Here is a 26048-nt window from a genome sequence, read left to right as displayed (position 1 = left end):
TATGGTCTCGTTGGCTGGGCATCGATTCACTCCCGTCGCCAAACCCACTGGCTCCAGGTCATCTACAAGTCTCTGCTAGGTAAAGACCCGCCTTATCTCAGCTCACTGGTCACCATAGCAGCACCCACTCGTAGCATGCGCTCCAGCAGGTATATCTCACTGGTCACCCCCAAAGCCAATTCATCCTTTGGCCGAATTTCCTCCCAGTTCTCTGCTGCCAATGACTAGAACAAACTGCAAAAATCACTGAAGGTGGATACTCATATCTCCCTCAGTAACTTTAAGCACCAGCTGTCAGAGCAGCTCACAGATCATTGCACCTGTACATAGCGCATCTGTAAATAGCCCATCCAACTACCTTATCCCCATATTGTTATTCAATTATTTTTTGCTCCTTTGCACCACAGTATCTCTACTTGCACATTCATCTTCTACACATATATCACCCCAGTGTTTAATTACTAAATTGTAATTACTTCGCCACTACGGCCTATTTATTGCCTTTACCTCCCTAATCTTACCTCATTTGCACACACTGTATATAGACCTTTCTATTGTATTATTGTATGTTTGTTTATTCCATGTGTAACTCCGTGTTGTTGTTTGTGTCGCACTGCTTTGCTTTATCTTGGACAGGTCACAGTTGTCAATGAGAACTTGTTCTCAACTAGCATACCTGTTTAAATAAAGGTGTATTAAAAATAAATACACATTTAAAAAGCAGGAATTCCCCAGGGTAGCTGTCTAGGCCCCTTAGTTGTTTCAAGCTTTACTAACAACATGCCACTGTCTTTGAGTAAAGCCAGTGTGTCTATGTCGGCGGATGACTCAACGGTATACACCTCAACTACTACAGCGACTGAAATGACTGCAACACTTAGCAAAGAGCTGCAGTTAGTTTCAGAGTGGGTGGCAAGGAATAACTTAGTCCTAATATTTTTAAAACCAAAAGCATTATATTTGGAACAAATCATTGACTAAACCCTAAACCTCAACTAAATCTTGTAATTTAAAAAAAAGTAGAAATTGAGCAAGTTGAGGAGACTAAACTGCTTGGAGTAACCCTGGATTGTAAACTGTCATGGTCAAACATATTGATACAACAGCAGCTAAGATAAAGCGCTGCTCTACCTTCTCAACAAGGTAGGTCCTACACGCCCTAGTTTTGTCACACCTGGACTACTGTTCAGTTGTGTGGTCAGGTGCCACAAAAAAGGACTTGGGAAAATTGCAATTGACTCAGAACAGGGCAGCCCGGCTGGCTCTTGGATGTACACAGAGAGATAACACTAATAATATGCATATCAATCTCTCATGGCTCAAAGTGGAGGAGAGATTGACTTGATCACTACTTTTATGTGTGAGAGGTATTGACATGTTGAATGCACCAAACTGTCTGTTTGAACTGCTGGCACACAGCTCAGACACCCCTGCATACCCCACAAGACATGCCACCAGAGGTCTGTTTAAACTACTGGCGCACAGCTCAGACACCCCTGCATACCCCCCAAGACATGCCACCAGAGGTCTGTTTAAACTGCTGGCGCACAGCTCGGACACCCCTGCATACCCCCCAAGACATGCCACCAGAGGTCTGTTTAAACTACTGGCGCACAGCTCAGACACCCCTGCATACCCCCCAAGACATGCCACCAGAGGTCTGTTTAAACTACTGGCGCACAGCTCAGACACCCCTGCATACCCCCCAAGACATGCCACCAGAGGTCTGTTTAAACTGCTGGCACACAGCTCGGACACCCCTGCATACCCCCCAAGACATGCCACCAGAGGTCTGTTTAAACTACTGGCACACAGCTCAGACACCCCTGCATACCCCCCAAGACATGCCACCAGAGGTCTGTTTAAACTACTGGCACACAGCTCAGACACCCCTGCATACCCCCCAAGACATGCCACCAGAGGTCTGTTTAAACTGCTGGCACACAGCTCGGACACCCTGCATACCCCCAAGACATGCCACCAGAGGTCTGTTTAAACTACTGGCACACAGCTCAGACACCCCTGCATACCCCCCAAGACATGCCACCAGAGGTCTGTTTAAACTGCTGGCACACAGCTCGGACACCCCTGCATACCCCCCAAGACATGCCACCAGAGGTCTGTTTAAACTACTGGCACACAGCTCAGACACCCCTGCATACCCCCAAGACATGCCACCAGAGGTCTGTTTAAACTGCTGGCACACAGCTCGGACACCCCTGCATACCCCCAAGACATGCCACCAGAGGTCTGTTTAAACTACTGGCACACAGCTCAGACACCCCTTCATACCCCCCAAGACATGCCACCAGAGGTCTCTTCACAGTCCCCAAGTCCAAAACTAACTATGGGAGGAGCACAGTACTACATAGAGCCATGACTACATGGAACTCTATTCCACATCAAGTAACTGAAGTAAGCAGTAAAAATGTATTTAAAAAACATATACAAATACACCTTACAGAACAGCGGGGACTGTGAAGTAACACAAACACATACATGCACTATACATGGATTTTGCTGAGTAGATATGTGGTAGTGGTGGAGTAGGGTCCTGAGGGCTCACAGGTGTGAAATAATGTATGTGATATCAACAGAGAATGTATTGTAATGTTTTTTAAATTGTATAACTGCCTTAATTTTGCTCACTAGGCAGTAGTGGGCCTTTATGGATCTCACTAGGCAGTAGTGGGCCTTTATTGATCTCACTAGGCAGTAATGGGCCTTTATGGATCTCACTAGGCAGTAGTGGGCCCTTTACTAGGCAGTAGTGGGCCTTTATGGATCTCACTAGGCAGTAGTGGGCCTTTATTGATCTCACTAGGCAGTAATGGGCCTTTATGGATCTCACTAGGCAGTAGTGGGCCTTTATGGATCTCACTAGGCAGTAGTGGGCCTTTATTGATCTCACTAGGCAGTAGTGGGCCTTTATGGATCTCTCTAGGCAGTAGTGGGCCTTTATTGATCTCACTAGGCAGTAGTGGGCCTTTATTGATCTCACTAGGCAGTAGTGGGCCTTTATTGATCTCACTATGCAGTAGTGGGCCTTTATTGATCTCACTAGGCAGTAGTGGGCCTTTATTGATCTCACTATGCAGTAGTGGGCCTTTATGGATTATTATTTTTTTATTTTACCTTTATTTAACTAGGCAAGTAAGTTAAGAACAAATTCTTATTTTCAATGACGACCTAGGAACAGTGGGTTAACTGCCTGTTCAGGGGAACAGTGGGTTAACTGCATGTTCAGGGGAACAGTGGGTTCAGGGGAAGAACGACAGATTTGTACTTTGTCAGCTTGGGGATATGAACTTGCAACCTTTCGGTTACTAGTACAACGCTCTAACCTCTAGGCTACCCTGCCGCCCATATGGATCTCACTAGGCAGTAGTGGGCCTTTATGGATCTGACTAGGCAGTAGTGGGCCTTTATGGATCTCACTAGGCAGTAATGGGCCTTTATGGATCTCACTGGATCTCACTAGGCAGTAGTGGGCCTTTATGGATCTCACTGGATCTCACTAGGCAGTAGTGGGCCATTATGGATCTCACTAGGCAGTAGTGGGCTTTTATGGAACTCACTAGACAGTAGTGGGCCTTTATGGATCTCACTAGGCAGTAGTGGGCCTTTATGGATTTCACCAGGCAGTAGTGGGCCTTTATGGATCTCACTGGATCTCACTAGGCAGTAGTGGGCCTTTATAGATCTCACTAGGCAGTAGTGTGTCTTTATGGATCTCACTAGGCAGTAGTGGGCCATTATGGATCTCACTAGGCAGTAGTGGGCCTTTATGGATCTCAAATTGGGCGGTCTGTTTACATTAGCCTCTACGGAGTACATCACACTGTAACTAGTTATCATAAGTAGGCCGAGGCTAGACCGTGGTAATGTGGTTCTCCCTCTCATTTGGACTGTAGATATTTTGTGGACTGGCCATAATAATGGTCCAATGAAACAATGTGAAAAGTATCAGTTCATTCCAGCGGCATAAGTGTCTTTTTACATTGTTTATCTCTTGCTACACTACATGATCAAAAGTATGTGGACACCTGCTCATCGAACATCTCACTCCAAAATCATGGGGATTAATTTGGAGTTGGTGCCTCCGTTGCTGCTATAACAGCATCCACTCTTCTGGGAAGGATTTCCACTACAAGTTGGAGGGGATTTGCTTCCATTCAGCCACAAGAGCATTAGTGAGGTCGGGCACTGATGTTGGGCGATTAGGCCTGGCTGGCAGTTGGCGTTCCAATTCATCTGAGGTCGGGGCTCTGTGCAGGCCAGTCAAGTTCTTCCACACTGACCTTGACAAACCATTTCTGTATGGACCTCAATTACTGCACTGGGCCTTGTCATGCTGAAACAGGAAAGGGCCTTCCCCAAACTTTTTCCACAAAGTTGGAAGCACAGACTAATCTAGAATGTCACTGTAGCGTTAAGATTTCCCTTCACTGGAACTAAGGGGCCTAGTCCGAACCATGAAAAACAGCCCCGGACCATTATTCCTCCCCCACCAAACTTTACATTTGGCACTCCTGGCATTAACCAAACTCAGATGCATCCGTTGGACTGCCAGATGGTGAAGCGTGATTCATCACTCCAGACAACGCGTTACCACTGCTCTGGAGTCCAATGTCGGCGAGATTTACACCAATCCAGCCGACACTTTGCGTTACATATGGTGATCATAGGCTTGTGTGCGGCTGCTCGGCCATGGAAACCCATTTCATGAAGTTGCCAACGAACAGTTCTTGTGCTGACGTTGCTTCCAGAGGCAGTTTGAAACTCGGTAGTGAGTGTTGTAACCGAGGACAGACCATTTTAACCCGTTACGCGCTTCAGCACTCAGCGCTTGTGTGGCTTATCACTTCACGACTTCAGACGTTATTTATTGAATATTCAAAACATACAGTCAATATACTTGCAGTGAAGCCGCTCAATAACTACATCATACCAGTCATCCAACAGATTCCCATTCAACTACATCATACCAGTCATCCAACAGATTCCCATTCATCTACATCATACCAGTCATCCAACAGATTCCCATTCAACAACTACATCATACCAGTCATCCAACAGATTCCCATTCAACTACATCATACCAGTCATCCAACAGATTCCCATTCAACAACTACATCATACCAGTCATCCAACAGATTCCCATTCAACTACATCAGACCAGTCATCCAACAGATTCCCATTCAACTACATCATACCAGTCACCCAACAGATTCCCATTCAACAACTACATCATACCAGTCATCCAATAACTACATCATACCAGTCATCCAACAGATTCCCATTCAACAACTACATCATACCAGTCATCCAACAGATTCCCATTCAACTACATCATACCAGTCATCCAACAGGTTCCCATTCAATAACTACATCATACCAGTCATCCAACAGATTCCCATTCAACAACTACATCATACCAGTCACCCAACAGATTCCCATTCAACAACTACATCATACCAGTCATCCAATAACTACATCATACCAGTCATCCAACAGACTCCCATTCAACAACTACATCATACCAGTCATCCAACAGATTCCCATTCAACAACTACATCATACCAGTCATCCAACAGATTCCCATTCAACAACTACATCATACCAGTCATCCAACAGATTCCCATTCAACAACTACATCATACCAGTCATCCCACAGATTCCCATTCAACTACATCATACCAGTCATCTAACAGGTTCCCATTCAACAACTACATCATACCAGTCATCCAACAGATTCCCATTCAACTACATCATACCAGTCATCCAACAGATTCCCATTCAACAACTACATCATACCAGTCATCCAACAGATTCCCATTCAACAACTACATCATACCAGTCATCCCACAGATTCCCATTCAACAACTACATCATACCAGTCATCCAACAGATTCCCATTCAACAACTACATCATACCAGTCATCCCACAGATTCCCATTCAACTACATCATACCAGTCATCTAACAGGTTCCCATTCAACAACTACATCATACCAGTCATCCAACAGATTCCCATTCAACTACATCATACCAGTCATCCAACAGATTCCCATTCAACAACTACATCATACCAGTCATCCCACAGATTCCCATTCAACAACTACATCATACCAGTCATCCAACAGATTCCCATTCAACAACTACATCATACCAGTCATCCCACAGATTCCCATTCAACAACTACATCATACCAGTCATCCAACAGATTCCCATTCAACAACTACATCATACCAGTCATTCAACAACTACATCATACCAGTCATCCAACAGATTCCCATTCAACAACTACATCATACCAGTCATCCAACAGATTCCCATTCAACAACTACATCATACCAGTCATTCAACAAATACATCATACCAGTCATTCAACAACTACATCATACCAGTCATTCAACAACTACATCATACCAGTCATCCAACATATTCCCATTCAACAACTACATCATACCAGTCATCCAACAGATTCCCATTCAACAACTACATCACACCAGTCATCCAATAACTACATCATACCAGTCATCCAACAGATTCCCATTCAACAACTACATCACACCAGTCATCCAACAGATTCCCATTCAACAACTACATCACACTAGTCACCCAACAGATTCCCATTCAACAACTACATCACACCAGTCATCCAACAGATTCCCATTCAACAACTACATCATACCAGTCACCCAACAGATTCCCATTCAACAACTACATCACACCAGTCACCCAACAGGTTCCCATTCAACAACTACATCATACCAGTCATCCAACAGACTCCCATTCAACAACTACATCATACCAGTCATCCAACAGATTCCCATTCAACAACTACATCACACCAGTCATCCAATAACTACATCACACCAGTCATCCAACAGATTCCCATTCAACAACTACATCACACCAGTCACCCAACAGGTTCCCATTCAACAACTACATCAACCCCACCCAACAGATTCCCATTCAACAACTACATCACACAGTCACCCAACAATTCCCATTCAACTGTCTACATCACACCAGTCACCCAACAGACTCCCATTCAACAACTACATCATACCAGTCATCCAACAGATTCCCATTCAAGACACACACAGAAAGCCAGGGTCAATGCCCTTCCAGGGCAAAACATCAAATTAAAAACGTGACCCGAACCCTCCAAGATCCCCCCAAGAAACCCCCAATGCACCAACAACCAAGAGAACTAAAGAGAAAAAAGGAAAAAACAGCAAACAACAACGCAAAAACAATATATAATAATACATTTAAAACAAAGGACATCAAGAACAACTGAAATCGTAACAGCAATGTCAACTGTATAGGTTTGTGTTCATGTCTGGCACTATTACATGTATGTGTGTGTTCTTGTATGTGTTGATTTGAATGAGAGTGTGTGTATATACATGTGTACAAACACCTGCACGGCATCAGCCTCAGGCAAACCGACATTAGTTGTAAAAACACTGCCACTTAGTGTCATTAATATGTACTTTTTATTAAGATTTATTTTGACTTTTTATTTTATTTTTTAACTTTTATCTTTGACCATCATTCTATCTCTCACACAGCAACTCCACTCCCACTTGTCTCCAATTCCACATCCAAACCCTCAGCTTCCCTCAGCCCATCTATCTCTGCTGGTCACCCTCAGCCCATCCCATCTATCTCTGCTGGCCACCCTCAGCCCATCCCATCTATCTCTGCTGGTCACCCTCAGCCCATCCCATCTATCTCTGCTGGCCACCCTCAGCCCATCCCATCTATCTCTGCTGGTCACCCTCAGCCCATCCCATCTATCTCTGCTGGTCACCCTCAGCCCATCCCATCTATCTCTGCTGGCCACCCTCAGCCCATCTATCTCTGCTGGCCACCTTCAGCACATCCCATCTATCTCTGCTGGCCACCCTCAGCCCATCTATCTCTGCTGGCCACCTTCAGCACATCCCATCTATCTCTGCTGCACATCCCATCTATCTCCTGGCCACCCTTAGCCCATCTATCTCTGCTGGCCACCTTCAGCCCATCCCATCTATCTCTGCTGGCCACCTTCAGCCCATCCCATCTATCTCTGCTGGCCACCCTCAGCCCATCCCATCTATCTCTGCTGGCCAACCTCAGCCCATCTATCTCTGCTGGCCACCTTCAGCACATCCCATCTATCTCTGCTGGCCACCCTCAGCCCATCCCATCTATCTCTGCTGGTCACCCTCAGCCCATCCCATCTATCTCTGCTGGCCACCCACTGCGGGTTTCTACACAACACATATCTTTCAACTATACTGTGATGTTTAATGTACAATTTCAATCAATCTAATGGAATAGAATCCACAGATTGCGAGTTGAAGATAAATACTTTTACTAAGAGTATTAGTATATTAGTAATTGACTGACCCCGTCTCTCCAGATCTCCTAATAGTACTATTTCTAGGGTCAATTTTAGATCAATGCTATGCATTGAGCCGTTGTTGCTCCTAGAGGTTTCCACTTCACAATAACAGCACTTACAATTGACCCGGGGTAGAAATTTGACTAACTGACTTGTTGGAAATTTGGCATTCTATGACAGTGCCACGTTGAAAGTCACTGAACACTTCAGTAAGGCCGAATACACTCATTTGAAGGGGTGTCCACATACTTTAGTAAATACTGTGTATTTAAAGCAGGCAGATAGGCATTGAGAAATTCAGTTACTGTTCAATTGAACGTTAAGAATGGGAAAAAACGAGTGATCGACTTCGAGCTTGGTATGATCATCGGTGCCAGACGTGCGGGTTCCAGTATCTCATAAACGGCCAGCCTCCCGGGCTTTTTCACGCATCACAGTTTCTAGGGTTTACCAAGAATTGTGCAACAACCTATAAACATACAGTCAAGAGAAAATCCTGAGGGCTAAAACAGCTCGTTATTGAGAGGTCAGCGGATAATGGAAAGAATCATGCAAGCTAACAGGCGAGCCACAAACAGGCAAATAACAACGCAGTACAACAGTGGTGTGCAGAACGGCATCTAGCAACGCACAACTCATCAGTCCTCGTCACTGGATGGGCTATTGCAGCAGACGACCACACCGGGTTCCACTCCCATCAGCTAGAAAGAGCGGCTGTGTGTACGCAATCACCAACACTGGACGTTTGAGGAATTGAAAAACATTGCCTGGTCCAAGGAATCCCGGGTTCCTGTTGCGTCATGCTGATGTCAGAATCAGGATTTGGTGTAAGCAGTAACCAGACCTCCCATCACACTCACAGAACTACAACCAGACCTCCCATTACACTCACTGAACTACAAACAGACCTCCCATTACACTCACAGAACTACAACCAGACCTCCCATTACACTCACAGAACTACAAACAGACCTCCCATCACACTCACAGAACTACAAACAGACCTCCCATCACACTCACAGAACTACAACCAGACCTCCCATCACACTCACAGAACTACAACCAGACCTCCCATCACACTCACAGAACTACAACCAGACCTCCCATCACACTCACAGAACTACAAACAGACCTCCCATCACACTCACAGAACTACAACCAGACGTCCCATCACAGTCACAGAACTACAACCAGACCTCCCCTCACACTCACAGAACTACAACCAGACCTCCCATCACACTCACAGAACTACAACCAGACCTCCCATCACACTCACAGAACTACAACCAGACCTCCCATCACACTCACAGAACTACAACCAGACCTCCCATCACACTCACAGAACTACAACCACATTTCCATCACACTCACAGAACTACAACCAGACCTCCCCTCACACTCACAGAACTACAACCAGACCTCCCATCACACTCACAGAACTACAACCACATTTCCCATCACACTCACAGAACTACAACCACACTTCCCATCACACTCACAGAACTACTACCAGACATCCCATCACACTCACAGAACTACAACCACATTTCCATCACACTCACAGAACTACAACCAGACCTCCCATCACACTCACAGAACTACAACCACACTTCCCATCACACTCACAGAACTACAACCAGACCTCCCATCACACTCACAGAACTACAACCAGACCTCCCATCAGTCGCAGAACTACTACCAGACCTCCCATCACACTCACAGAACTACAACCAGACCTCCCATCACACTCACAGAACTACAACCAGACCTCCCATCACACTCACAGAACTACAACCACACTTCCCATCACACTCACAGAACTACAACCAGACCTCCCATCACACTCACAGAACTACAACCAGACCTCCCATCAGTCACAGAACTACTACCAGACTTCCCATCACACTCACAGAACTACAACCAGACCTCCCATTACACTCACAGAACTACAACCACATTTCCCATCACACTCACAGAACTACAACCAGACCTCCCATCACACTCACAGAACTACAACCAGACTTCCCATCACACTCACAGAACTACAACCAGATGTCCCATCACAGTCACAGAACTACAACCAGACCTCCCATCACACTCACAGAACTACATCCACACTTCCCATCACACTCACAGAACTACAACCAGTATGGCTGCTATTCAGCACCGTGGACAGCATACACATCAGTATGATCACCTTCCCCTGCTCAGATGTTGCATGCATCAACCAATGGTTGCGTGCCACGTCATCGACTGAGCAGTCGGGCACCAGATTGCCATAACATGTTATGTGGTTAGCTGAAACGTTTAAAAAATATATACATTTTCCAGGCATTGTAATATCTGGCATGTGTCAGTAACACCTGGGCTGAGGATGTTCATTTATCACCATGGACACACCTACAGTGCATTCGGAAAGTATTCAAACCACTTCCCTTTTTACACATTCTTTTACATTACATTCTTATTCAAAAATTGATTAAATAAAAAACATCTACAGACAATACCGCATAATGACAAAGCAAAAACAGGTTTTTAGAAAAAAACAGACCCTTCGCTATGAGACTCAAAATTGAGTTCAGGTGCATCCTGTTTCAATTGATCAACCTTGAGATGTTTCCACAACTTGATTGGAGTCCACGTGCGGTCAATTCAATTGATTGGATATGATTTGGCAAGGCACTCACCTGTCTATATAAGGTCCCACAGAGCAGAAACCAAACCATGAGGTTGAAGGAATTGTCCGTAGAGCTCCGAGACAGGATTGTGTCGAGGAACAGATCTGGGGAAGGCTACCAAAACATTTCTGCAGCATTGAAGGTCCCCAAGAACACAGTGGCATCATTATTAAATGGAAGAAGTTTGGAACCAGCAAAACTCTTCCTTGAGCTGGCCGCCCGGCCAAACTGATCAATTTGGGGAGAAGGGCCTTGGTCAGGGAGGTGATCAAGAACGCTATGGTCACTCTGACAGAGCTCTAGCGTTCCTCTGTGGATATGGGAGAACCTTCCAGAAGGACAACCATCTCTACACCACTCCACCAATCAGGCCTTAAGGTAGAGCGGTAAGACGGAAGCCACTCCTCAGTAAAAGGCACATGAAATGCCGCTTGGAGTTTGCCAAAGGCCACCTAAAGGACTATCAGACCATGTGAAATAAGATTATTTGGCCTGAATGCCAAGCATCACATCTGGAGGAAAACTGGCATCATCCCTACGGTGAAGCGTGGTGGTGGCAGCAGCATCGTGCTGTGGGGATGTTTTTCAGGGACTGGGAGACTAGTCAGGACCAGTGGTGACCTGTCATTCAGGGCAGGTGGGGCAGCTAGAAAGCTCTGTGCTTTCTGTCGTGGTTGGGTAGCCAGCTGAAAATATGTATCGTAGGGGTTGGTAATGTTCTCTAGTTGCGCCGTGATTGGCTCAGTGTTCTGTCACTCATGGGGACTCTACGTCACCAAAAAATCTACGGGAAGAGCTCGAAAAATTCAAGACCCTTGGGCGCTGCCATAGAGTTTCATTAGAAGTGCCCATCCAAGAAGGCTCAAGATCATTGGCCACAGATAGAATGGCATCAAATCACGTTATATCTACCGTAGCTTTGATTGGACTGATCATGTCAACATCATACTTTCAAAATCTTAGATAGCAAGCGAGCACATGTAACCTATAGCCTGTTTTAGATAAATGTCATCATTTAATATTTTAAGAGCTTTCATTGTCTGCTTATATGCCTGCTTTATTTATCCAACAGTTCTGACTTGGTGTACAGGGAGAATACTGTAAGAATGGCCCATGTTCTGAATTCTGTCGCTGTACATTTCAAAAAGTGCTGAACAAATAACTGTATTGACTACATCCGCTCGCTCATTAATGTCTTAATCGAAATTACGGATTGCCTCTTATCCGCTCGACAGCCCCTTATGCCATAGTTTGTACATCTCAATTGTCATTACAAACCACATTTGTTTAAGCAAGTCAGCCATATCAGCTATGTTTTTTTTTAAAAGGCAATAAATGAGGCTGAAAAAACTGTTGCCAGACAAGGCTCCGCTGAGGTGTAGCAGTGGTAAGCTGTTGGGACTCTGCTGTTGGGACTCTGCTGTTGGGACTCTGCTGTTGGGACTCTGCTGTTGGGACTCTGCTGTTGGGACTCTGCTGTTGGGACTCTGCTGTTGGGACTCTGCTGTTTGGACAGCTTTATGTCGGCCCTAACAGTTTGTGGTCACCGTTATAGTGCAATTAACGTATTGTTTTAGTATTGTGTTGTGTTGCTTTGTGTTGTGTAGTGGATTTGCTGGCATGCATCAACAACAACAAAAAGAATGTGTTTACCCCACCAAGATTTACATGCTAAAATTGCCACTGGTCAGGATCAAAGGAAAGATGAACGGAGCAAAGTACAGAGAGATCTTCATGAAAACCTGCTCCAGAGCGCTCAGGACCTCAGACTGGCTGTAATCGCTGCCAAAGGTGCTTCAACAAAAGTACTGAGTACAGGGTCTGAATACTTATGTAAATGTGATATATCTGTTTTCAAGGATGATCAATGGATACAGGTAGAACCTGAGCTCAATTTTGAGTCACAATTCCTTCGACCTCATGACTTGGGTTTTTGCTCTGATATGCACTGTCAACTGTGAGACCTTATGTAGACAGGTGTGTGCCTTTCCAAATCATGTCCAAACTATTTAATTTACCACAGGGTCTCCAATCAAGTTGTAGAAACCTCTCAAGGATAATCAATGGAAACAGGATGCACCTGAGCTCAATTTCGAGCCTCATAGCAAAGGGTCTGAATACTTATTTAAATAAGGTATTTCAGTTAGTTTTTTTCTAAACACCTGTTTTTGCTTTATCATTATGGGGTATCGTGTTTAGATTGATGAGTGGGGGGAAATAATCAATTATATTTATTTTAGAATAAGACTGTAACGTAACAAAATGTGGAAAATGTCAAGGGGTCTGAATACTTTCCAAATGCCAGTGGTGGGAAAAGTACCCAACTGTCAAACTGTAGTAAACGTAAAGACCCATTAATATGAAGTTACTCAAGTGAAAGTGAAATTTACCCAGTAAAATACTACTTGAGAAAAAGATAATTTCAAATTCCTTATATTAAGCAAAGCAGACGATGCCATTTTCTTGTTTTAAAAAATGTACGGATAGCCAGGGGCACACTCCAAAACTCACACATTATTTACAAAATATGCATTTGTGTTTGGTGAGACCATAGGCAGTAGGGATGGCCACGTGTGCTCTTGATAAGTGCGTCAATTTCACAATTTTCCTGTCCTGCTAAGCGTTCAAAATGCAACGAGTACTTTGGGTTGTCAGGGGAAAATGTATGAAGTAAAAAGTACAATATTTTCTTTAGAAATGTAGTGAAGTAAAAGTAAAAGTTGTCAAAAATATAAATAGTAAAGTACAGACACCCCAAAAAACGACTTAAGTAGTACTTTAAAGTCATTTTTACTTAAGTACTTTAAACCACTGCCAAATACACTGTACATGGCTCTTCATTCAGCACCACGGAGAGCACCAATCCTGTGCCTTAAAATACAGCATTAAACACCCAAATCCATCAAAAGTACTTTAAACCACTGCCAAATACACTGTACATGGCTCTTCATTCAGCACCACGGAGAGCGCCAATCCTGTGCCTTAAAATACAGCATTAAACACCCAAATCCATCAAATATTGTGTATAAACGTGTAATAATACCAGAGCAGCAGTTCTATATTAGCTACTCTGGTTCCATGGCTTAGTCCCAAATGGCACCCTATCCTCTATATACAGTGCACTACGTTTGATCAGATCCTTACCGGCCCCAGGTCAAACGTAGTGCACTATGTAGGTAACAATGTACCATTTGGGACACATTCGTGATCTGGCTAAACCCTGGGTGATGAGTCATAATGATGATGATGTAACAGGGGCTAGTTTGTCAGAACCCTGTTTAATCCAGATTCAAATTATCCTCTTCCCGTGTTGTGGATGCCCCCCCCCCCCCCCCCCCCTTCACTGACCCAAATCTGTATGTTTACCACATCACTATGTGCAAAACCAATATGGGTTTGTGTGGGCTACTGCACAAAGGATATAGTATTGTCTCTGTTGTATTCATACATGATGAAATGTAGGTATGTTTGTTACATGTGAAGGTACTTTATTTTTGAAGATTAAAGTTGCAGTCATCCAAACACAATATGGCCACACAGGTGAATAAGTCGCTCCAGTAATAATGGCCAATGATGTCTGTTTCATTCTAGTAAATTGGTATGTGGTAAGGTGCCTGTTTCCTCGTGCACCAGCATACTTGAATGTCCTTCCTCATCTAATCTGACATCCTCCTGTGAGGCGTTCAGTCCTGCACGACAGGTAGTCTACCATCTTTAACTCAGTCATAGAGACCGAGTGACCGGGAGAGGCGCGTCGCGTGCACTAACCGGACCACTGAATCTGAGAGGCCATTTTCGCCCTGACCGAGCCGCGTGAGCATTTGAAATTTGTTTTGCGATTATTGTACAGCCTCCATTTCGACGCGCAAGCTGTCAAGCGCAGATCATGTGATTGCGAGGATGTGGGCTTGTCTTGTCGTCCGGATCTGTCCGTAACCTACAGACGGCACCAAAGCCAGAACGCGAGGTTGTGGGCTTGTCTTGTCGTCCGGATCTGTCCGTAACCTACAGACGGTACCAAAGCCAGAACGCGAGGTTGTGGGCTTGTCTTGTCGTCCGGATCTGTCCGTAACCTACAGACGGTACCAAAGCCAGAACGCGAGGTTGTGGGCTTGATGCAGCAGTGTTTGGACGGCTAGTCACGAATGTGGGGGTACACATCTCTTTGAAATATATTGCTTGGATAGAATGTAACAGGCTATATTTAAACACCTCATGGGGCAGACAGATGCAATGTTGTTATAGGTTGAGAGAACTGAACGTCGTCAGCGTTGACACGCACACCGCTGTCCGCTTCATCTGGTGCGGTTATTGAATCGTGTCTCTCCTCTTTTCACTCCTCCTCTCTTCCTCTTCTCCTCTCCTTTCTTTCAGCATCACTGACAGAGGCTGCTGATGCTGCCGTAGCTCGTGAAAATATTATCCGTAGCAAAGTACCGGGACAGGGCTGTGTGTAATTTATCCCGGGCTAGATGCTGTGAATTATCTCGCAGGATTGTGATTTGGGTTTACGGGAGGGAATGCATCAGAGACATTGTGTTTCGTTTGCTCCGGTTTGATTCTGTCACTGTCGTCTACATTGCCTAGGAAATTGGAGGCATAGCCTATTGCAGTCACTGCTGTTCTGTAAGCTAAATGTCATGTGTAATATCCGAATGACAATCTGATATTTGCTGTGTTTTTCAAGGAGGTATTCCGGGGACATACGCAAGTGACACGTGCCCAGAGAGCGATGTGTCTGACAGACGGGCATTCGTAGCCTACGAGAGAGGTGGGAGGGAATTATTTCTCACATACACTAGTTCAGGAGTCGCCAAGTTCTCAGAGTTATCAGTTAGGCTAAATATAGGAGCGAGCTTGCAGATAAACGTTTTGACTATCCAGTTTATGCACCAGCATCGGGATGCGACGTCATGAGTTGAATATGCTGGCCAGATGTTACCTTTGATGTGATTCAATCAATCTAGGCTAGGCCTACTGTTGGGTGCTTTTTACAGCAGAAATAACTACGGACTCCTGCATTTCTCAACTTAATTGACTAATTAATTAGCCCCCCCCGTTGCTTGTCTACCTAATTTAATTAAGCATATCTAGGCTACTTCATAATACCCGGACTTGGATACAACACAAACTGTGCTACAATGATACCCGGATCGGCCGCGTCGATGCTCCCATCTATGTCATCGGATGACATTAAACTATACCAGCATAACTACGTCCGCAACTCCCGTGCCATCGGACTCCTGTGGGCCATTTTCACCATCCTGTTCGCCATCTTGAACGTGGTGATCTTCAGCCAGCCCTATTGGATCGGAGACGGCGTGGACACCCCTCAGGCCGGCTACTTCGGCCTCTTCCACTTCTGCACCGGCGACGGAATCCAGAGAGAGCTCGACTGCACTGGGACCTTCACAGAGTTCGCTCAGATCCCTTCCACCGCGTTCAAGGCCGCGTCGTTCTTCGTAGGAATGTCGATGATGTTGGTGATGGCTTGCATCGCTTCCTTCACTCTCTTCTTCCTGTTCTCCACCACCACCGTCTATAAGATCTGCGGCTGGATGCAGGGGGCCTCGGGTAAGTGATGACTGCCACTAGGACCTAGGCAGCTTGTTTTGAGTAATGTCTTGGAAGTAGGCCTAAACTTTCCCCCCTGCATGGTTGGTGTATAGCCTTTCAGGTTAACTGTAGGACTACAAATGAACGGAATATGATCTATTACTTTTTACCTGGCCAGGTTAAGTGATCAAAAGTTAATACATATATTGTCATATGTCGTATTTGAGTTTTATTAGGGATCCCCATTAGCTGCTGCCAAGGTGTGCTGAAAGTCTGTTGTCAGTTCGTGTACTGTAAAATAGCATTGTATTTGGTCAAACTTTTTTTCTCCAAAAATATTACAAAGGTTTGGTAACAGGTTGATCAGTCGGGCTATTTGAGCCAGCAATGGAGACTTTACTATTCTTAGGTAGCGGAATGACTTTAGCTTCCTTCCAGGCCTGAGGGCACACACTTTCGTGTAGGCTTAAATTGAAGATGTGGTGAATAGGAGTGGCAATATATAATCCTCAGTCATTTTCCATCCAAGTTGTCAAACCTCGTTGGCTTGTCATTGTTGATAGACAATCATTTTTTTCATCTCTTCCACACTCACTTTACGGAATTCAAAATTACAACTCTTGTCTTTCGTCATTTGGTCTGATATACTTAGATGTGTGGTGTCAATAATCAGTTTATTTTAGGGATCCTGAGTGGCACAGCGGTCTAAGACACTGATATCACAGAGCTAGAGGCGCGACTGCAGACCTGGGTTTGATCCCGGGCTGTATCGCAACCGGCCATGATCGGTAGTCTGATCACTAGGGCGGCGCCCAATTGGCCCAGAGTGTTGGGGTAGGCAGAGTAGTCTGTGTTGGGGTAGGCAGAGTAGTCTGTGTTGGGGTAGGCAGAGTAGTCTGTGTTGGGGTAGGCAGAGTAGTCTGTGTTGGGGTAGGCAGAGTAGTCTGTGTTGGGGTAGGCAGAGTAGTCTGTGCTGGGGTCGGCCGTCATTGTAAATCAGATGTATTTCTTAACGGACTTGCCTAGTTAAATAAAGACATCCAATGAAAAATAGTATCAGTGTTTGTTGCCGGCATGTCATGCCTAAGTTCGCCGAAATCTGTAAAGTAGTTGGCAATATCAGAGGGTTTTGTGATGAATGAGCCGTCTGATTCAAATTAATTATCGAGGTTAGTTCGCCCTTTTTGCCCAAAATTTCATTTAAGGTGCTCCAAAGCTTTTTACTGTCATTCTTTATGTCATTGATCTTTGTTTCATAGTGTGGTTTCTTCTTCTTTTTATTCAGATTAGTCACATGATTTCTCAATTTGCAGTACGTTTGCCAATCGGTTGTGTCGCCAGACCTTTTGCCTCATCAATCCACAGGGATTTAACAGTTTTTAACAGTCATTTTCTTAATGGTTGCATTGCTTATTAATAACTGGGATAAACAATTTCATAAATGTGTCAAGTGCAGCGTCTGGTTGCTCCTCATTACACACCACAGACCAGCACATAGTCTACACATCATCAACATAGGAATCACTACAGAACGTATTGTATGACCTTATTCACTATAATAGGCCCAGAACTTTGGTTTAACTAGATATGACTACTATATTGTGATCACTACATCCTATCAATTTGGATACTGGTTTAAAGCAAATGTCTGTGGTATTAGTAAAGATGGGATCGATACATGTTGATGATTTCATTCTTGTGCTGTTTGTAACTTCCCTGGTAGGTTGACTGATAACCTGAACCAGGCTGCAGGCACTGGTTACAGTTTGAAGCTTTTTCCTGAAAGCCAGTCAATATTTAAATCACCCAGAAAATATACCTCTGTTGATATAACATACATTATCAAGCATTTCACACATGTTATCCAGATACTGACTGTTAGCACTTGGTGGTCTATAGCAGCTTCCCACCAGAATGGGCTATAGGTGAGGAAGATGAACCTGTAGCCATATTACTACATCAGTATTTAACATTATCCAGATACTGACTGTATTTAACATTATAGCACCAGAATGGGCTATAGGTGAGGAAGATGAACCTGTAGCCATATTACTACAACAGTATTTAACATTATCCAGATACTGACTGTCTATAGCAGCTTCCCACCAGAATGGGCTTTAGGTGAGGAAGATGAACCTGTAGCCATATTACTTCATCAGTATTTTAACATGAGATCGTCTCTAAGCTTTACAGTGATGTGGTTCTAAATATAAACAGCAACACCTCCACCTTTGGCATTTCTGTCTTTGCTGTAAACCTTGTATTGCTACTACTGTACAATCAAAAGTATTATCTAAATGAGTTTCAGAGATGCAGAGTTTCAGAGTTGCTAGCAAATTATTTAAATCACCCAGAAAAATATACCTACTTTTTAATATCAGTGTCTTAAATGCATGGTTCAAGTCAAGTGTTTGGTTTTTAATTTTCCATGTTTCCCCTTGAAAGAAAGTGTTAGGAGTGCCCACTCCTGTCATAATCGCCAACGCTGGTTAGGAGCTGTCTAGTGTAATGCCAGCTGTAAGGAGGCAGACAGGTAGCGCTGAATGGATGGCCTTAAATAACACTTGGTGCTGTCCATGGTGCTGAAATGACAGCTGTGTCACTTACAGCTGGATGCATGGCCGAGCAGTTTGGCGCTGTCCACTGTGCTGAAATGACAGCTGTGTAACTTACAGCTGGATGCATGGCCGAGCAGTTTGGTGCTGTCCATGGTGCTGAAATGACAGCTGTGTCACTTACAGCTGGATGCATGGCCGAGCAGTTTGGTGCTGTCCATGGTGCTGAAATGACAGCTGTGTCACTTACAGCTGGATGCATGGCCGAGCAGTTTGGTGCTGTCCATTGGTGCTGAACCAATATGTTGCAATTCTGTTGTCGTGTCAGTTGACGCTATCCGTGGTGCTGAATTGGACTATTAGGGGGGGGGTTGCACCTGTGCTGCGGTCATGTTGTTGTCACAGGTGTATAAAGGTAATCCAGGACAGAAGAAGAAGATGTCTGGACATATCACATCATTATGAACATATAGCAGTAGGAGAGAAGAGAGAGAGAACTCTTCAGCTATATCTCAGGATCAGCTTTGTCTCTTGAAATAAAAAATACAAAAATGGGTTTTGAACACTACACTTTTTTTCTCAGCTTTGTTCATTACGCAGCTATTTAGCCAGTACAACTGACTCATTCTGATTGGCTCCACAGCGTGAACGCAATTACACAACCCCATGCCAGGCTTCCTTCCCTTGATTTGAACTCAATACTGGCAGGATTCACCTGATTGAACATGAATACTAAATGGCTTACAGCCATCATTACCAGAACAGCCTTAGTGCTTCCCACTGACACAACAGCTACTTAGGCTACGTTCCAAATGGCAACTTGTTCCCTTTATAGTGCACTACTTTAGACCAGCAGCCCATGGGGCTCTATATAGGAATAAGGGTGTGATTTGGGACTCACCCTTAGAGATGATTGTACACCATCAACATATCCTTCCTTAGCATTGTAATGCCAATATGATACATTCTAGAAGTCGATTTTCTAGAACCCTCTATATCAGAGGAGATTCCATTCCTGGAATATTCCATCTTCTCTTTCAAATCAATCTACACATGTAAACATTGCATCACAGACCGCAGCTGCTTCTATTTGGCCCTGTTCCTTTTCACACACACACACACACACACACACACACACACACACACACACACACACACACACACACACACACACACACACACACACACACACACACACACACACACACACACAATGGTGAATGAGAGAACAGGCCTTTTCACCTCCATTACATTTAGCTCAAGGTTAGGTTGGGTCAGGTTGGGTTGGGTTAGATTAGGTTAGGTTGGGTCAGGTTGGTTTGGGTTAGGTTGGGTTAGGTTGGGTTAGGTTGGGTCAGGTTGGGTTGGGTTAGATTATGTTAGGTTAGGTTGGGTTGGGTTAGATTAGGTTAGGTTGGGTTAGGTTGGGTTGGGTTAGATTGGGTTGAGTTGGGTTGGGTTAGATTGGGTTAGGTTGGGTTGGGTTTGGTTAGGTTGGGTTGGGTTGGGTTAGATTAGGTTGGGTTGGGTTGGGTTAGGTTGGGTTGGGTTAGATTGGGTTGGGTTGGGTTAGGTTAGGTTGAGTTGGGTTGGGTTGGGTTGGGTTGGGTTAGGTTGAGTTGGGTTGGGTTGGGTTGGGTTAGATTGGGTTGGGTTGGGTTGGGTTAGGTTAGGTTAGGTTGGGTTAGGTTGGGTTGGGTTGAGTTAGATTGGGTTGGGTTAGGTCAGGTTAGGTTAGATTGGGTTAGGTTAGGTTATGTTAGATTCAGTCAGGTTAGGTTAGATTGGGTCAGGTTAGGTTAGGTTGGTTTAGGTTGGGTTGGGTTAGATTAGGTTAGATTGGGTCAGATTAGGTTAGGTTAGGTTGGGTTGGGTTAGATTGGGTCAGGTTAGGTTGGGTTAGGTTAGGTTGGATTAGGTCAGGTTGGGTTGGGTTGGATTAGATTAGGTCAGGTTGGGTTGGGTTAGATTAGGTTAGGTTGGGTTAGGTTGGGTTGGGTTAGATTGGGTTGGGTTAGGTTGGGTTGGGTTAGATTGGGTTGGGTTAGGTTGGGATGAGTTGGGTTGGGTTAGATTAGGTTGGGTTTGGTTGGGTTAGATTAGGTTGGGTTGGGTTGGGTTAGGTTGGGTTGGGTTAGGTTGGGTTAGATTGGGTTGGGTTGGGTTAGGTTAGGTTAGGTTGAGTTGGGTTGGGTTAGATTGGGTTGGGTTGGGTTGGGTTAGGTTAGGTTGGGTTAGGTTGGGTTGGGTTGAGTTAGATTGGGTTGGGTTAGGTCAGGTTAGGTTAGATTGGGTTAGGTTAGGTTATGTTAGATTTCAGGTTAGGTTAGATTGGGTCAGGTTAGGTTAGGTTGGTTTAGGTTGAGTTGGGTTAGGTTAGATTAGGTTAGATTGGGTCAGATTAGGTTAGGTTAGGTTGGGTTGGGTTAGATTGGGTCAGGTTAGGTTGGGTTAGGTTAGGTTGGATTAGGTCAGGTTGGGTTGGGTTGGATTAGATTAGGTCAGGTTGGGTTGGGTTAGATTAGGTCAGGTTGGGTTAGGTTAGGTTAGGTCAGGTTGGGTTGGGTTAGATTAGGTCAGGATTGGTTAGATTAGGTCAGGTTGGGTAAGGTCAGGTTGGGTTAGGTTAGATTAGGTCAGGATTGGTTAGATTAGGTCAGGTTGGGTTAGGTCAGGTTGGGTTAGATTAGGTCAGGTTGGGTTGGGTTAGGTCAGGTTGGGTTAGGTTAGGTCAGGTTGGGTTAGATTAGGTCAGGTTGGATTGGGTTGGGTTAGATTAGGTCAGGTTGGGTCAGGTCAGGTTGGGTCAAATTAGGTCAGGATTGGTTGGGTTAGGTTGGGTCAGGTTTGGTTATATTAGGTCAGGTTGGGTTAGGTTAGGTTAGGTTTGGTTAGGTCAGGTTCGGTTAGATTAGATTAGGTCGGGTTAGGTTAGGTCAGGTTGGGTTGGATTAGATCAGGTTGGGTTGGGTTATATTAGGTTAGGTCATATTAGGTCAGGTTGGGTTAGATTAGGTCAGGTTAGGTTAGGTCGGGTTGGGATAGATTAGGTCAGATCGGGTCGGGTTAGATTAGGTCAGGTTTGGTTCGGTTAGATTAGGTCAGGTTGGGTTAAATTAGGTCAGGTTTGGTTCGGTTGGATTAGGTCAGGTTGGGTTAGGTTAGGTCAGGTTGGGTTGGATTAGGTCAGGTTGGGTTGGATGAGGTCAGGTTGGGTTGGATTAGGTTGGGTTGGGTTAGGTCAGGTTGGGTTAGATTAGGTTTGGTTAGATTAGGTCAGGTTGGGTTAGGTGTGGTCAGGTTGGGTTGGGTTAGATTAGGTCAGGTTGGGCTAGGTCAGGTTGGGTTGGGTTAGATTAGGTCAGGATTGGTTAGGTTAGGTCAGGTTGGGTTAGGTCAGGTTGGGCTGGGTTAGGTCAGGTTGGGTTTGGTTAGATTAGGTCAGGTTTGTTTGCTTTAGATTAGGTTGGGTCAGGTTTGGTTATATTAGGTCAGGTTGGGTTAGATTAGGTCAGGTTTGGTTCGGTTAGATAAGGTCAGGTTGGGTTAGATTAGGTCAGGTTGGGTTGGATTAGGTCAGGTTGGGTTTGGGTTAGGTTAGGTTGGGTAGGGTAGGGTAGGGTTAGATTAGGTCATGTTCGGTTAGATTAGGTCGGGTTGGGTTAGGTCAGGTCATGTTGGGTTGGGTTAGATTGGGTCAGGTTAGGTTAGGTTGGGTTGGTTTAGGTTTAGGTTAGATTAGGTCAGGTTTGGTTAGATCAGGTTTGGTTAGGTCAGGTTGGGTTGGGTTTGATTAGGTCAGGTTGGGTTTGTTTGAGTTATATTGGGTTGGGTTAGGTCAGTTTGGGTTGGGTTAGATTAGATTAGGTCAGGTTTGGTTTGGTTTGTTTGGGTTATATTGGGTTGGGTTAGGTAAGGTTGGTTTGGGTTAGATTAGGTCAGGTTGGGTTAGGTCAGGTTGGGTTAGATTAGGTCAGGTTGCATTGGGTTAGATTAGGTCAGGTCGGGTTCGGTTAGATTAGGTCAGGTTGGGTTGGGTTAGGTGAGGTTGGGTTGGGTTGGGTTAGGTTCGGTCAGGTCGGGTTGGGTTAGATTAGGTAGGTTGGGTTAGGTTTGGTTGGGGTAGGTTAGGTCAGGTTGTATTGGGTTAGATTAAGTCAGGTTGGGTTGGGTTAGGTCAGGTTGGTTGGGTTTGGTTAGATTAGGTAAAATTGGGTTAGATTAGGTCAGGTTTGGTTTGGTTAAATTAGGTCAGGTTTGGTTGGGTTAGTTCAGGTCAGGTCGGGTTGTGTTAGATTAGGACAGGTTGTGTTAGATTAGGTCAGGTTTGGTTTGAGTTAGGTCAGGTGGGTTAGATTTGTTAGTTAGGTCAGGTCGGTTTCGGTCAGGTTTGGTTAGATTAGGTCAGGTTGGGTTATGTTAGGTTAGGTCAGGTTGGGTTGGGTTAGATTAGGTCAGTTTTGGTTGGGTTAGATTAGGTCAGGTTGGGTTGGTTTAGGTCGGGTGGGGTTTGGGTTATGTTAGGTTGGGTAGGGTAGGGTAGGGTTAGATTAGGTCAGGTTCGGTTACATTAGGTCGGGTTGGGTTAGGTTAGGTTTGGTTAGATTAGGTCAGGTTGGGTTAGGTTAGGTCATGTTGGGTTGGGTTAGATTGGGTCAGGTTAGGTTAGATTGGGTTGGTTTAGGTTTAGGTTAGATTAGGTCAGGTTTGGTTAGATCAGGTTTGGTTAGGTCAGGTTGGGTTGGGTTTGATTAGGTCAGGTCTGGTTTGTTTGGGTTATATTGGGTTGGGTTAGGTCAGTTTGGGTTGGGTTAGATTAGATTAGGTCAGGTTTGCTTTGGTTTGTTTGGGTTATATTGGGTTGGGTTAGGTAAGGTTGGTTTGGGTTAGATTAGGTCAGGTTGGGTTAGGTCAGGTTGGGTTAGATTAGGTCAGGTTGGGTTAGGTCAGGTTGGGTTAGATTAGGTCAGGTTGCATTGGGTTAGATTAGGTCAGGTTGGGTTCGGTTAGATTAGGTCAGGTTGGGTTGGGTTGAGGTTGAGGTTGGGTTGGGTTAGGTTCGGTCAGGTCGGGTTGGGTTAGATTAGGTAGGTTGGGTTAGGTTTGGTTGGGGTAGGTTAGGTCAGGTCGTATTGGGTTAGATTAAGTCAGGTTGGGTTGGGTTAGGTCAAGTTGGTTGGGTTTGGTTAGATTAGGTAAAGTTGGGTTAGATTAGGTCAGGTTTGGTTTGGTTAAATTAGGTCAGGTTTGGTTGGGTTAGTTCAGGTCAGGTCGGGTTGTGTTAGATTAGGACAGGTTGTGTTAGATTAGGTCAGGTTTGGTTTGGTTTAGGTCAGGTCGGGTGGGTTAGATTAGGTCAGGTTGGGTTAGATTAGGTCAGGTTTGGTTGGTTAGGTCAGGTCGGTTTCGGTCAGGTTGGGTTATATTAGGTCAGGTTAGGTTGGGTTAGGTTAGGTCAGGTTGGGTTGGGTTAGATTAGGTCAGTTTTGGTTGGGTTAGATTAGGTCAGGTTGGGTTGGTTTAGGTCAGGTTGGGTTAGGTTAGATCAGGTCTGGTTTTGTTTTGTTGGGTTAGGTTGGGTCAGGTCGGGTTAGATTAGGTCAGGTTGGGTTAGATTGTCAGGTTGGGTTAGATTAGGTCAGGTTTGGTTTGGTTGGGTTAGGTTGGGTCAGGTTGGGTTAGATTAGATCAGGTTTGGTTGGGTTAGATTGGGTCAGGTTGGGTTAGATTAGCTCAGGTTTGGTTGGGTTAGGTTGGGTCAGATTAGCTCAGGTTGGGTTACATTAGCTCAGGTTTTGTTGGGTTAGGTTGGGTCAGGTTGGGTTGGGTTAGATTAGGTCAGGATGGGTTAGATTAGGTCAGGTTTGGTTTGAGTTAGGTCAGGTCGGGTGGGTTAGATTAGGTCAGGTTGGGTTAGATTAGGTCAGGTTTGGTTGGTTAGGTCAGGTCGGTTTCGGTCAGGTTTGGTTAGATTAGGTCAGGTTGGGTTACATTAGCTCAGGTTTTGTTGGGTTAGGTTGGGTCAGGTTGGGTTGGGTTAGATTAGGACAGGTTGGGTTAGATTAGGTCAGGTTTGGTTGGTTAGGTCAGGTCGGTTTCGGTCAGGTTTGGTTAGATTAGGTCAGGTTGGGTTATATTAGGTTAGGTTAGGTCAGGTTGGGTTGGGTTAGATTAGGTCAGTTTTGGTTGGGTTAGATTAGGTCAGGTTGGGTTGGTTTAGGTTGGGGTTGGTTAGATTAGGTCAGGTTGGGTTATATTAGGTCAGGTTAGGTTGGGTTGGTTAGGTCAGGTTGGGTTGTTAGATTAGGTCAGGTTGGGTTGGGTTAGATTAGGTCAGTTTTGGTTGGGTTAGATTAGGTCAGGTTGGGTTGGTTTAGGTCAGGTTGGGTTAGGTTAGATCAGGTCTGGTTTTGTTTTGTTGGGTTAGGTTGGGTCAGGTTGGGTTAGATTAGGTCAGGTTGGGTTAGATTGTCAGGTTGGGTTAGATTAGGTCAGGTTTGGTTTGGTTGGGTTACATTAGGTCAGGTTGGGTTAGATTAGGTCAGGTTTGGTTGGGTTAGATTGGGTGATTAGCTCAGGTTTGGTTGGGTTAGGTTGGGTCAGATTAGCTCAGGTTGGGTTACATTAGCTCAGGTTTTGTTGGGTTAGGTTGGGTCAGGTTGGGTTGTTAGATTAGGTCAGGATGGGTTAGATTAGGTCAGGTTTGGTTTGAGTTAGGTCAGGTCGGGTGGGTTAGATTAGGTCAGGTTGGGTTAGATTAGGTCAGGTTTGGTTGGTTTGGGTGGTTTTCAGGTTTGGTTAGATTAGGTCAGGTTGGGTTATATTAGGTTAGGTTAGGTCAGGTTGGGTTGGGTTA

The 26048-nt window shown here is 44.9% G+C and overlaps 1 protein-coding gene across 1 annotated transcript in view; it reads left to right on the top strand.

Moving 5' to 3' along the window:
* Positions 1-14861: 14861 nt before the first annotated feature.
* The window catches only part of LOC115121332 (LHFPL tetraspan subfamily member 3 protein-like), a 62671-nt gene continuing 51484 nt past the window's right edge, over positions 14862-26048 (top strand). Inside the window, exon 1 of the mRNA XM_029650392.2 lies at positions 14862-16655. Within this exon, the coding sequence (XP_029506252.1) occupies positions 16223-16655 (433 nt within the window). The 5' untranslated portion in view covers positions 14862-16222. The remainder of the gene's footprint in view (positions 16656-26048) is intronic.

This window comes from Oncorhynchus nerka, linkage group LG9a (genome assembly GCF_034236695.1).
Source record: "Oncorhynchus nerka isolate Pitt River linkage group LG9a, Oner_Uvic_2.0, whole genome shotgun sequence".
NCBI classification, from domain to species: domain Eukaryota; kingdom Metazoa; phylum Chordata; class Actinopteri; order Salmoniformes; family Salmonidae; genus Oncorhynchus; species Oncorhynchus nerka.
The sequence above is the reverse complement of the archived record's forward strand: the minus strand, read 5'-3'. Positions and strand labels throughout refer to the sequence as shown.